This window comes from Heterocephalus glaber, unplaced genomic scaffold (genome assembly GCF_053883595.1).
Source record: "Heterocephalus glaber isolate CG9 unplaced genomic scaffold, H.glaber_assembly_v1.0 deba00001689, whole genome shotgun sequence".
Taxonomy (NCBI): domain Eukaryota; kingdom Metazoa; phylum Chordata; class Mammalia; order Rodentia; family Bathyergidae; genus Heterocephalus; species Heterocephalus glaber.
The window spans coordinates 8,472,111-8,485,738 of NW_028258414.1; the positions used below are offsets into that span (position 1 = coordinate 8,472,111).

General features: G+C 34.1%; 1 protein-coding gene across 11 annotated transcripts in view; it reads right to left on the reverse strand.

Annotated features, from left to right (window-relative positions):
• Positions 1 to 13,628, reverse strand: part of Dennd4a (DENN domain containing 4A) — a 141,165-nt gene that overhangs the window by 78,005 nt on the left and 49,532 nt on the right. For all 11 annotated transcript variants that reach the window (XM_087199085.1, XM_087199084.1, XM_087199083.1 and 8 more), the window contains 4 exons: positions 11,622 to 11,791; positions 10,469 to 10,707; positions 3,439 to 3,505; positions 1,899 to 1,957 (listed from right to left, as the gene is read on the reverse strand). In XM_087199085.1, the coding sequence (XP_087055211.1) occupies positions 1,899 to 1,957; positions 3,439 to 3,505; positions 10,469 to 10,707; positions 11,622 to 11,714 (458 nt within the window). In that variant the 5' untranslated portion in view covers positions 11,715 to 11,791. The remainder of the gene's footprint in view (positions 1 to 1,898; positions 1,958 to 3,438; positions 3,506 to 10,468; positions 10,708 to 11,621; positions 11,792 to 13,628) is intronic.

Sequence of the window (13,628 nt, forward strand, 5' to 3'; positions counted from 1 at the left end):
TTATATAAAAATATTTGCTTGGTACATAAGGTCTAAATGAATAAAGTATCAAATTATTAAAAGGTATGCTTTAGTTGAAAGCAAATTCTTTAAGGTAAGTTTTTTGAACATGGCACATCTTCTGGTGTAATTATGAGAAAAACTGTGACTTAGAGGTCCACCTCCCTTAAGGTAAATACACATATTAAAATTTGGATTTATGAGCTAGGCATTGTGGCACACCTGAAATTCCATCTACTTGGGAGCACAAGGATTGCAAGTTCAAGGTCAGCCTGCACAATTTTGTGAGATCCTGTCTTAAAATAAAAAATAAGAAGAACTGGGGATGTAGCTCAGCATTTCCTGAGTCCAAACCTGAACACCACAAAAAAATCTGGATTTATGAACAGACAATATTACTGTAATAATAATACAGAAAATCAAGAGGTACAAACTGATGAAGTATACATACAGTGCAAATTAATAAAACAATAAACTTAGATATCTTATATGGTAACAAAATACTGGGTTGATAAAAGTAATTTAGTAAGCCAAGTAGTATTTTGCCTATAGTGCTAAATAACTGGCTTCATTTGATTAATTTTTATGATAAAGCAAAGCTAATAAAATTTTCTTAGAGAAATGAAAATCTATGTCCACAAAAAAGTTGTGTGGATTCACAGCAGCATTAATAGCAGTAGCCAAAATGTCAAAATCTCCCAATTGATGAATGGATAAATAAAATATAATGTCATAATAGAACATTAGCTAGCAATAAAAAGGAGTGAAGTAACGACACATGCTATGTCATGGATAAACCTTGGAGACATGCTAAGTGAAAGAAGGCAGGAATATGAAAGCCATGCATATCTTGATTCCATTTATATGAAGTGTCCAAAATAGGTAAATCTATACAGCAAAAAAGTAGATCAGTGGTTGCCTAGGCCTAGATAGGGGTAAGTGTGCATGCATGTATGGAAAGATGGAAAGAATGAAGGAAGTTAACTGCTGAAGTGTACAGGGTGTTTTTAGGGTAATGAAATGCTCCGAAAGTTGTAACAGTGATAGCTACAAAACTGTGAATACAGCCACTGGATTTTATACTTTAACTGAATGAATTATATGATATGTGGAATAAAGCTGTTACCTAAATGAAGTCATGGGGGTTAAGTCAGAATCAGTGTTTATAATCAATTTTCTAGTTTATTTTCAGCTCAAAGGTTAAGAAAATATTGGTCACCCTGAGCTGAGAGCTAGTGATGAAATAAGCTGCAATTCTTACAAAATTAATGTCAAAGATGGCACCTGGTCTCCCTTAGCTATGTGCTGCATAACAGCTTAATCACATTGTAACTATTTCTGTCAGAAAAATTACACAACTAATTAAATCTCAAGAAATGATACTGTAGAGAAAACAATTTCTCTGAACTTTTTTTTTTTTGGTACCAGGAATCGAACTTGAGTCCTTGTGCTTGCGAGGCAGGCACCGGAACCACTGAGCTAAATCCCTGGCCCCACTCTGAACTTTTACAATGAGGAAATACATTGCTCTGTTCTGTTTAATAATTATAACTATTTTTCCCATTTTATATTAAATTTAAAATTGTTCTCAAATGGTCTTCAGAGGATAATTAAAGCTAAAAAATTCTTTTCATAATCTACATATGTTAATTTATGTAATAGTAAGTGCTAGATGATAAGGATATACAAAATATCAAACACTACTATAAAAAGTTTTTCTTTTTTCTTCAAAAACTGTAAGTAAACATTAAGTAAAAGGAACTTAACTAAGAAATAGTTAAATGAGAAGTATTTTCATTGACATTTGAAATTTTTGCTAGGAAAGAGAATATATTTTAACGTTACTTGAGTTCACACTATATCTAAAGGAACATAAACAGAAATGAAGTTTTACTTGCCTCAGTGGAAGAGGTGAAGAAACAGGCTGACTGAGAATCAAATTATCATGTGGTGATAACTGGAAGATTTAAAATAAAGTGTTTGAAACATAAAGATGAATCTTATCTTTTACATTTAAAAAATTTATTAAGACAAATTTTAAGAATACCACTTTTTGGTAAATACATATAGATATTAATGATGTCCATGAAGTTTCCTAGTTTACCAGTATAAAAAGTTAATATAATTTCTGAAGATAATGGAAAATATATTTTGACTTCTGACCCCTCCTAATATCTTTTTACTCTAAAGTCTATTTCTTTTTTTCTGTCCTCTGATGCAATTTTAACAAATTTACATTAAAAGACTAAATTATTCATTTAATAGCATAAACTCAGGTTCAGCAAACTTACTGCCTATAGTGCAAATCCACAGGCTGCCTGTCTTTGTAAACACTTCTTACTGGAATATAGCCATGCTCATTCCTTATGTGTTATCTAGCTGATTTTGCACTGTAACAGCAGAGCTGAGCAGCTGCAAAAAAGACTTGATGATTGGGCCGGGAATTTAGCTCAGTGGCACTGTGCCTCCCTCACAAGAGCAAGGTCCTGAGTTTGACCCCCAATACCAAAAAAATTTAAAAAATTTAAAAGACTGGATGATCTGCAAAGACTAAAATATTTAGTATAAGGTCCATAACAGAAAAAGTTTGCCAGGCTTTGCTATAAAACAAATCTTCTCTATGTAATCAGAGTGTACAATATACAGTCTGGCATGAAATACCAAGAGGTAAAACAAGGATGACATATTGGATATGCAGATGACTGATTTCAAAGGTCATCAAAATGGTATTTTCTAGACATTTCATCTCTTTTAATAACAACTAATTTTATCTACATTTCCAAATTCATGCAGAATTTCACAAATTTATAAATACTTGCCAAATAAGTTCAACTATTAAATGATACTACACTAAGAGCTGCAATAAACACTGTAAAGGACATATAGTGATAATATATGAAAATATTTTCTCTATATAAATCACTTCATAAATGATTAACCAGACAACTTTTATTATCAAGGGCACAAATAAATATAAACAAAAGAGAAAAGATGCATTTAAGTGGGAAGACATGCAGAAAATAATTTATATTCATTTTAAACTTCTTCATCATATCACAGACATGGGCATTCCTTCCTTCATGCAATGTATGGAAACATACAACTTTTCCTCATGTCCATTCTAATATATTTAACTCATTAAGTAAATGCCAAAGGCATAAACTATCAAATACCTAGAACCAATTTTGTCCCTTTCTCTGAGTTCAAAATGTGTACTTCTATCTACTTTAACTTTTCAACCTTTTCTCTAAAGGAAAAACATTAGCTTTCTGGGAGAAAGTTAATAAAACATTAAGGGCCCAAACTCCCAACATAAAATAGCATCTGGTTCTCTTTAAATCTCGATCAATTTTTCCCCATTTAAAATTGTTATTCTTATGTTACATTTTGACTGATCCATTAATAATTCATATGGCAGTCATAGTAAGAAAGTCTTACCTGAACTAAAATCCGTGGTCTCTGAGGAGATGGAAAAGGAACTTTATGCATAAAATGAGAAATATGCCTTAAAAAAAACACAACAAAATCCCAAGTGATTCCAATGTGAACACCATATACTATAAAAGTTAATATATGATCAGAAATCCAAGTGAAGTCAAAAGCCCTATAAGTCCAAAATCCCTAATACTCTAAAAACAAACACCAAAAATCATTTGCCCATTAAAGTTTCATGTCTGAAAGCCTAATAACTTTGCACATTAATAGCTGCTCACATTCAATGTTTGTTATTGATCCCTCAAAAGCCATTTGAACTTTTCTCTGTCTACACAGATAATACACAACATACTATACAAGATATAATGATGTGAATATTACCCAAACAATTTATTCTTAGTCAATTGCTCATATTTTGGAAGTGATACAACACTGAAGGTTCTCTAGAAAAATAAGAATTTAAATCCTTTAAAATGATGAATAATAAACTATTAATAGGTTTAAAATACTATTACTAATTTTGTAATTTTTTCCCAGATTAAAATGGATAAAAAGCTAGATCAAGCTGGACATGGTGGTGTATTCCTGAAATCCCAACACTCTGGGAGGCTGAGGCAAGAGGTTCATAAGTTTGGGCCCCACCTAGGGAACTTAGTGAGACCCTATCTCAAAATAAAAAGGAAAAAAGGGGGGTAGGTGGGGATACAGTCCAGTACAAAGGCCCTAGGTTCAATTCCCATTTATGAAAAAAACAAAACAAAACAAAAAGTAAATCAATGGGTTTTGCTTTGAATACTAAAGAAAAGGCAACCATACTAAAAAAAAAAAAACTTTGTCTGTTTTAAGAATTAAGTTGTTCTCTTTCTGTATTATTTTTCTTTTAAACATTATTTCAAAATCATCTTGTTTTTAGACATGAGATTACTTCAACTGGATAAAGCTGGAAGAGAAATTTATTAATTTTACAAACATGTTTTAACTATTTACTATTTATAAGATATCGCTGGATATGGCAGGAAATGCAAAACAAAGGCATAAAGGTATCAGTGTCTACCATTAAGGTAGTCACAATCTGGGGAAAAAAAGGTAAGAGGAATGAATACCACAGAACACATATCTGCCTGAATTACCTGAAGTAGACAGAATAGCAGAAATCAAAGGGTGACCCACAGACCACTAAACATTTCCAAGACCCATTCAGGGAGGATCTATAAGGTCAAAACTATTTTCATTGGGCCCAGGGATTTAGCTCAGTGGTTTCACCGCAGGCTGTGCAAGCACAAGGACCTGAGTTCGATCCCCGGTACCAAAAAAAAAAAAAGAAAAAAATTAAGAGCTCAGCCAGTCCCAGCACCTGGAAGCAAGCTCCCTCGCTGCCATCCCAGGCTCCTAGGGCAGAGAAGCTCAGCTGGTTGCAGCACCTGGAAGGAAGCTCCCCTGCTGCCATCCCAGGCTCCTAGGGCAGAGAAGCTCAGCTGGTCGCAGCACCTGGAAGGAAGCTCCCCTGCTGCCATCCCAGGCTCCCAGGGCAGAGAAGGTGAGCCGGTCCCAGCACCCGGAAGGAAGCTCCCCCACCGCCATCCCAAGCACCTAGGGCAGAGAAGCTGAGCCGGTCCCAGAACCTGGAAGGAAGCTCCCCCACTGCCATCCCAAGCTCCTAGGGCAGAGAAGGTGAGCTGCGTGGGCACCAGAAGCACCCCCTTCCCATGGAAATGAGAAGACATGTAAACAAGTCTCAAAAACAGACTTCTGGATCACCTACAGCAACCCCAAAGGGAAATGAGATGGAACAATCTGATACTCAACCACCTGGACTCTCTGAACTGGCAAAAAAAGAGGATGGGGGAAAAATGAAATCAGAAATAATTACTCAGATAACAGCAAAGATTTTGCTCATGGTGCAAGACATGATTAATAAATCTAGAGAGGACACAGATAAAAAATAGAGGATCTGAGGAACATGATGGAATCCCAACATAGGAAACAAATGGAATCCATAAAACAGATGCAAACAGATTTCCAAGAGATTAAAAATTCCATCAAAAGTCTGCGCAGCAGAATGAACCAATGTGAGCATAGAATTTCACATATAGAAGATAAGATTGCAATGAGTGAGGAGGAAAAGAAAAATTGCTTTAAAATTGTAAGGGAACACGAGAAATCAATCCAGCAGCTGCCAGATGATGGAAAGAAGAATAACATAAGACTGATTGGAGTCAATGAAGAAAGAGGAGAGAGTGCAGATGACATAAAAAAACTCTTCACAGAAGTGATGGCAGAAAACTTCCCAAGGAGGGGAAAAGAACTTGACATACAGATAAGTGAGCCATATAGGACTCCAGCTAGCCTTAATCAAAAAAAATCTACACATAGGCATATAATAGTTAGGATTCCAGAAACCCAACAGAAGAAGAAAATTCTACAAGCAGTGAGAGGAAAGAAACAAATCACATACAAAGGAAAGCCCATCAGAATCACTGCAGACTTCTCAATGCAAACCCTCAAGGCAAGAAGAGCTTGGAGTGATGTATTTCAAGCCCTAAAGGAAAACAGCCTCCAACCCAGATTGATGTACCCTGCAAAACTATCTTTCAAAATTGATGGAGAAATAAGATACTTTCATGACAAAGAGCACCTCAGGAACTTCATGAATACCAAACCGGCACTCCAAAAAATTTTAGACAATACCCTAGGAAAAGACAATGAGGATCACAACCCCAGGAAACCCAGCAGAATGAATCCACTGGGCGTGACAAATTAAACGCAAAGGGGGAGAATCCAACAAAAAGAAAAAGTCATGACAAGGCTTTTAAAACTTTTAACTTCATCTCCCTAATGAGTGTATAATTCAATCTTATTATTGTACTGATTAGTATTTTTCTGATTCTAGAGTTGCACACCATTCCTTGTGCTATACTGGCTATTTATCATCTTCTTATGTCTACATTTTAATTGGGTTGTCTATTAATGAGCTCTAAGAATTCTTTATATATTCTGCTCATAGGTTACATGTATTGTAAATATGGTCTGTTTAAGGACTACTTTTCATTTTAATGATGTCATTTAAAGTTCTAAATTTTGATGGAATCCCACTTTTCAATCTTTTTCTTTTATACATCATGTTTTTTGTATCCTAGGTAGTTCTTGCCTACCCTGAATTCATAAATATTTTCCCTCATAATTTCTTCTTAAAGTTTAATACTTTTAGGCTTTCTTATTTAGTTCATAGACCCCTTCAAGTTATTTTCATGTATGGAAAAAAAGGGTTGAGGTTAATTTTTTACATACGGATACCAGGTGTTCTAATGCCATTTGCCGAAAACACTATTTCTTCCTCGGCTCTTGAATTGAGCTTATATTCTATAAAATGCTAATGTTAAATAATCTTTCAAAACTCAGTGGACCATATATGTGTGGTTCTATCTCTAGATTCTCTGTTTTATTTCAATGATCTATATGTCTTTCCTTACACCAACACTTCCTTGATGACTGTAGCTTTAGAGGAAGTCTTAAAAGTAGGTACTAAACATCTTCCAACACTGTTTTTGTTTTTGTTTTTAACTTTTCTAGGTCCTTTGTACTCCTACATAACTTTTAAATTTCAATATCCAATTCTTCATTTATAACAAGTATACACAGACCTGAATTTTTATATATACCTTGTGTTTTCTAATCCTGCTAAATTCAAGTACAAGTTCTAGGGGCTCCTAGAGATTTCTTAGTATTTGCTCTGTAGATGATCATTTCATCTACATTTAAAGATTTTGCTTCTACCTTGCCAATCCTATCCTAGTTGTGTCATTTTATTGCCAGACTATTTTGGTGGGGGCTAGGTTTCAAAGTTTAATGGACAGATAAAGAGTAAGCATATCTGCCCTTGTTCCCCACCTTAAGGAGAAAGCATTGCATCTTCTCCATTTATATAAGGCATTCTTGCTGAAAGTATGGAGTACATGTCTTTAATCTGTTGAGAAGTTTCTGTTCTACTTCTAGGCTCCTGATAGCTTTTACCATGAACAGCTGTAGAATTTAGTCCAATACTTTTTCTCCAACTAGTGACAGGATCATATGGCTTTTTCCTTTCCTCTGTTTAAATGATGACTTTTGGGGGTGGATCTTCCAATGCTGAACCAACACTGCCATCCCTATAACAAAACCACTTTCTACATCCTGCCAGATCTGACTTCCAATAGTTTGTTTTGTTAAACAATTTCTATCTATGTTCATACTTTTTTCTTCTATTATCTTTATCCAGTTTTAGGATTAGCACAATGTTGAGTTCCTAAAATGAGGGGAGAAGTGTTCCTTCTTTTGTCTGCTTTGATATAATCTATCAGTTAAAATGTTTATGAGCCTGCTGTTGTCATATAGGTAGGTTTTCAAGCTAGGAATATACTTCCTTTAATAGGTGCTATTCAAATTTTATATTTCCTCCAGAGTTAGTTTCATTAATTTGTCTTCCAAGGTACTTCTTAGAAGTTTTCAAATTTATTTCAAAAAAGATTTTTGTAATATGCTTTCTATAGCCTTTTAAATTCTGTAAAATCTGTGGTAATGTCTCCTAGATCTTAATATTGTAATTTAAAAAACGTATAACTGATATTGTGTAACAGGAAGAAAAGGTCTAAAAGAGCAGGGGAATTGGGAGGGGTAGGGGAAGGGAAAAAAGGGAAAGTAAAAAATATGAGAAGAGGGAAAAAAAATGGAAACAAGGTCTTTGCAAATAGGGAAGGGTGGAGGGGGTGAAGGGAGGACAAGGGAAGGGGAAAAAAATAAGAACCAAGATACTCATGTAAAGGTACAAGATCCCAATGATGAATGTAACTGTATTTTATACCAAAAATGTACCAATAAACTTAATGGGGAAAAAAACCCAACTATTTTCATGATGATAATAAGACACCATTTGCCTTTTTCATTGTGTTGACAATTGCGTGGATGGCGCAGAAGCATTGTGGATAAAACTGCTGGGACCTCCAAAAGTTGTTGTATTCTTTACTACTTACTACACACAATAAAAGAAATGTCAGTTTCACTTAAGAATGTCTTTGAAGCAGTCAATATAATCTTATTCTTTATTCTGTAGTATACATTTAAAAAAATACTCTGTGTGATAGAAAGGGAAGTATGCATAAAGCACTTCCATTAGTATTAATATGATGGTTGTCTTGATTGTGGAAAAGCACTTAACCAACTGAGTTGTGAGTGAATTAGCTGGTATTTTCCTCCCACAGAATGGCATTTTTGTTTCAAAGACGACTGACAAATTAAGATTATACAGTGTTGGGTGTTCAGAAGCTATTTTCCATGTTTTTGAAAATGAACAAAGTGAGCCTGGTGCTTCATAGTAAATAACTTGCAGCACTTATTGTTAATAACTGGCTCAAACTTCCAAATGAAAAAGAAGAATTTTGTCATCATGAACCTAGTAATGCACCAATACTCAAAAACCTTACTGAGATAGGTGGTGATATTAACAAATGTGACTGCTTTACACTGATGATGATGTGTGTCTACATTTGGAAGTACTTAACTCAGTTAACAAGTATTTTCCAAATAACCAAGAATAATGCCACAAAATCATGCATGAGTAAAAGTTCCACGAAAAAAGTTAAACAGACCAACAGATTTTAATGTAACACAGAAAGAAAGCTTATTAACAAAATTTCAGATTCTACATTGCAAATAACCTGTAGGAAATTACCACCTGTCAAGCTTTACTGTAGTGTCAAAAATTATCTACAATTAAAATGTCTCCCTCTTCCACCTACATCTGTGTGAAGTCAGGTTTTCTTTGTACACTCAATCAACACAACTACTGTAACTGATTGCAGAACCAGAAATGAGAACTCAGCTGTGACCTATTAAATTAGGCATTAGAGACTTGCAAAAATGTCAAAAATGCTATTCTTCTCACTTGTTTTGAAAAGTTATTTTCCAAAAAAGATATTTATATTGGCACTGCATGTAATGAGTTCATTTTTAAAATGAATTATACAGTAAATAATTTTAAAGTTCTAAGTTTTAGTTCCCATTATAGTAAATACTGATATAACACATAAAGAAAAACTCTTTTGAGTCATTTTTTTAAGATTATAAAGGCGCCCTGAGATAAAAAAGTTTGATCTAACTAGAAGTGCTAGTTTAGAATACTGAGATGATAGTTGAAAAGAGTTAGGAAAATTAAAAGTAATATTGTACACTGATGGACTTATGATAATTCTTACTTCACAATTGTCACCAAAGTCAGAAAATTCTGCAACAGGACACAAAAGAGCTTAAGTGATAGATGGTATAAAATAACAGAACTCAAAGTGTAAGCCAAGGACCTCTTAAGACAATGACAGACAACAGAGATATTTCTATCTCATTTGCAGCAGGTCTTACTGCATGAAACATTAATTTTTGTTTTGTTTTAAAGGAGGAGAGGTTTATTTTGGTGCATGTCAACTTTATTTTTAAATGTCCATAATAAATACAAATTATACCTAAGAATTATAAATTTAGTTACATTTCAGCTAGGAATGATGGTTCATGCCTACAATCCCAGCACTCTGGGAGGCTGAGGCAGGAGTATCGCAAGTTTGAATCCTGTGTGCACAGCTATGGAACTCAGACCTTGTCTCAAAAAATAAGGGGGGGGGCATGTCTGGGGCCTTGTACAAAGGACCTGGGTTAAATCCCCAGTATTAGCAGGGGAGGAGGGGGTAGGTAATGTTCCAATATTTCTCCAGATTAGGGTCTCTAAACTTCGTAAGAATATTTTAAAAGCCTCAAAATGTTTATTCAAAATAATTCATTTCAATTTAAGTCAAAATGTTTAGTTTATTATTACAAATAAAATTATTTAAAATAACAAGACTTTAAAAGTAAAACAGTAACATATTACTTGAATGAATACATTAAAAGAAATAATCAAACTTTTTTCAAATAAGAAATCCAATTTCCATATGAAATTTACTCAATTATTAGTACAAATATACCACATAATGAAAGGTTTGCCAAATTTTAAACCAAGAAACTTCTTACTTACTTCTCAATTGGAAGGACATGAGGTCCAGAGATAGAATAACGATACAGAAAAGTCAGAAACTTCCTGAATGCATCAAAAAAAGGCCAGTGAGAAAGAAGACAGATGCATTTGTTAGTGTGAATTGTTTTGGAACTATCAGACTTCCAATCTGCCAAAGATAAGCCTAAAAGAAGTCTCTGTTTTTCTGTGAGATTCTCCTCAAGATATGGTTCATAAAACTGAATAGCAGCACCATAGACCTGTAAAATAAGTAATATAGTTAATAAATATACTTTGTATCATTTACTCAAATCACAATCAGTTAACTATTTAATGGATGTTTACTATGGGCCAGGCAAGGTTCCAAGGTCTAGAAACACAGTGATGAACAGATATCACCCTTGCTTTTTTGATGCATTTAAGAACTATACAGTAGTATTTATCCACACTGCTGAATAAAAGGTGTTTTAATTAAATTTCTTTTTGTGTGTGTATATGGTCCTGGGGATCATAGCCAGGGCCTCACATATGGTAGACAAGCACCCTACCACTGAGTTATATCCTCACCCATTAAAGTGGATTTTTTTTAAAAAAGAGTAAAACCAACTGTACCAATGTTCTCTGTAAGAAAATGGTTGAAAATTATTTAGTAGAAAGAGGGACAGAATTTTAGATAAGGCAATACAAATTCCAATCTTTGGGCAAGTTACTGAATTTCACTGGACTTCAATGTATAAAATGAGGATGAAAAAAAAATTTTTTTAAATAAAATGAGGATGTCCAAGGTCCCTTCTAAGAAGGCTATGAGTTCAATCTGTAGCACCACTACCAAAAAAAGTCTATGATTCTAAATCATGTTATATTTAATAATATCTTTTGTATTAATTTCAAAGCTTCTTTTTAATCACAGTAAATAAACTAGTGAATTATCATTTGATGATGAAAATAATCTTTCATGGTATTCACAAAAAAAGTATTTAGGAGGATGGGTCAGAATGAAAATTCTCTCCTCCTATCTCTCTAGATATAGCTATTTAAACCAAATGGAAGTATGTATAAAGGATTCAATTTAACCAGTTATTTTTTTCTACTGTTTCTTGTATTACACATAAGTTAAAATATACTTAAAATATACAAGAAGTATGCAGATACAATTTGTTGAAATACATAGTACCTTTTCTGCTGAGGCTCCAGTTAACACAAATGTAGAAAATACAGGCAGCGGGTATTTGCTATTTGATGGCCAACATTCAATAGTTGCACCCATTGGTAAACAAAATAAGGGAACAGATTCTGGTAGTGAGAACGATTCATAATCTTCTTGAGGGTATCTACAAATTAGACCTATAAAACAATGATATTAGGTTGATCACCTCTCGAATTTAGCTGATCATAATAAAAAATAAAATGCTTTACTATTTCACAAATTTGGAAAGGAAAAACACTGTAAATGTGCTCATCAAAGAACTCTGAATTCTTATGTCAGCACATTTATTCTTAAAAGTGAACTTTCAAATATGTACTCGAGACCTACTTTAAGAATGAGTTACAGATGAACACAGTAGATTTATCCTTTAGGAGACCTCCTTTGGTTGTATGTTTTCTGCAGAATTCTACACAGAAATAATTGACATCAATTTTCAATTATCCTGTATGAGTTTGTAGTACATGAGAAATGTTCCAAAGATTTTGGTTCTATGACTTATAATTGAGAACCTTGCACACTTACAGGGCTTTGATCTAACCTGCTTTATTACTTGTGTACATCCTATATACAGATGGCTCATCACAATTCTGTGTTCATTTGCAATATGAATAAAACCAAAATGACTAGATGTGTTCCCACACAATATACATCGACATGGGTTTCTCGACAATGCAATGTTTGTATAAAAAATCATGCATAAATGAAGACTTCTCACATTCTTTATATTTAGCCTGTGAATCTAGAACTTTGAATTCTTTAGTGGAATTCATATACATTTTAATCTTCAAACATTATAACGATTAGTATTAATTTAACCACTTAATATTTATCAAGTTTCACCTAAAAGCTAGGTTAATGCTAACAAGACAAAGCATTTTCTAAAAACATACACACAGGGCCAGGGATTTAGCTCAGTGGTTTTGCTGCCTACTGCGCAAGCACAAGGACCAAAGTTCGATCCCCGGTTCCAAAAAAAACCCCAAAAACATACCACATTCCCCTAAAAATTCAGTTTATGGTCACACTAGCCTCGCAAGTGCAAGGTCCCAAACTTGATCCCTGGTACCAAAAAATATATATATACTTAAAAAAAATTTCAATATGGTTATTTGTATATATCTACCTTCACCGGCTCTCAGTAACTTTTCCCTCAAGGGGCTTTATACAGTAAAATACATACTGTATATATGTAAGTTCTAGAGTAAAAACCAGAAAATCATTCATAAAGCTAGCAGAGTCACATATTTAAAATGCCATCACAACAGTATCAACACAAACTCAGCTTCTAAATAACCCCAGATTATATGAAGATAGAGATTTAAGGGACCTATTATTTCATGTTAGGTAAATGAGTCTTGAAAATACTCCAGCTAGGCATGGTGGTGGAAGCCTGAAATCCCAGCACTGGGGAGCTGAGGCAGGAAGATTGCTGAGCTACACAGTGAGTTCAAGCCCAGCCTGAACTACATAAAAAAAGAAAAGAAAAGAAAAAGAGAAATTGATCCAGATATCTTCTATTAAACACATCCTAGAAGCAGAGCCTTAAACTGAATTCTGTGGGACTAGAAACAAAAAATAGGTTCTCTGACTTTGAAGGCCTTAAGGGTAAGTGGAAACCATTACCAGACCAAACCACAAAAACTAAACAATAAATTGGGACTAAGAATAGTTCTGGGCCGCGGATTTAGCTCAGTGGCACCACTCCTGCCTTGCAGGCCTAATGTCCTGAGTTTGATTCCCGGTTCTAAAAACAAAACAAAACAAAAACAATAAGAAAAGGGCTGGGGATTTAGCTCAGTGGTTCCAGCACCTGCCACGCAAGCACAAGATCCCGAGTTCAATCCCCGGTACCAAAAAAAAACCAAAAAACAAAACAAAGCAAAACAATAACAACAAAAAACCCAACAAGAATAAAAAAGAATAGTTCTACTACTACTATCTCTCTGATTTTGAAAAAGTTAAGTCTCTGGTTTT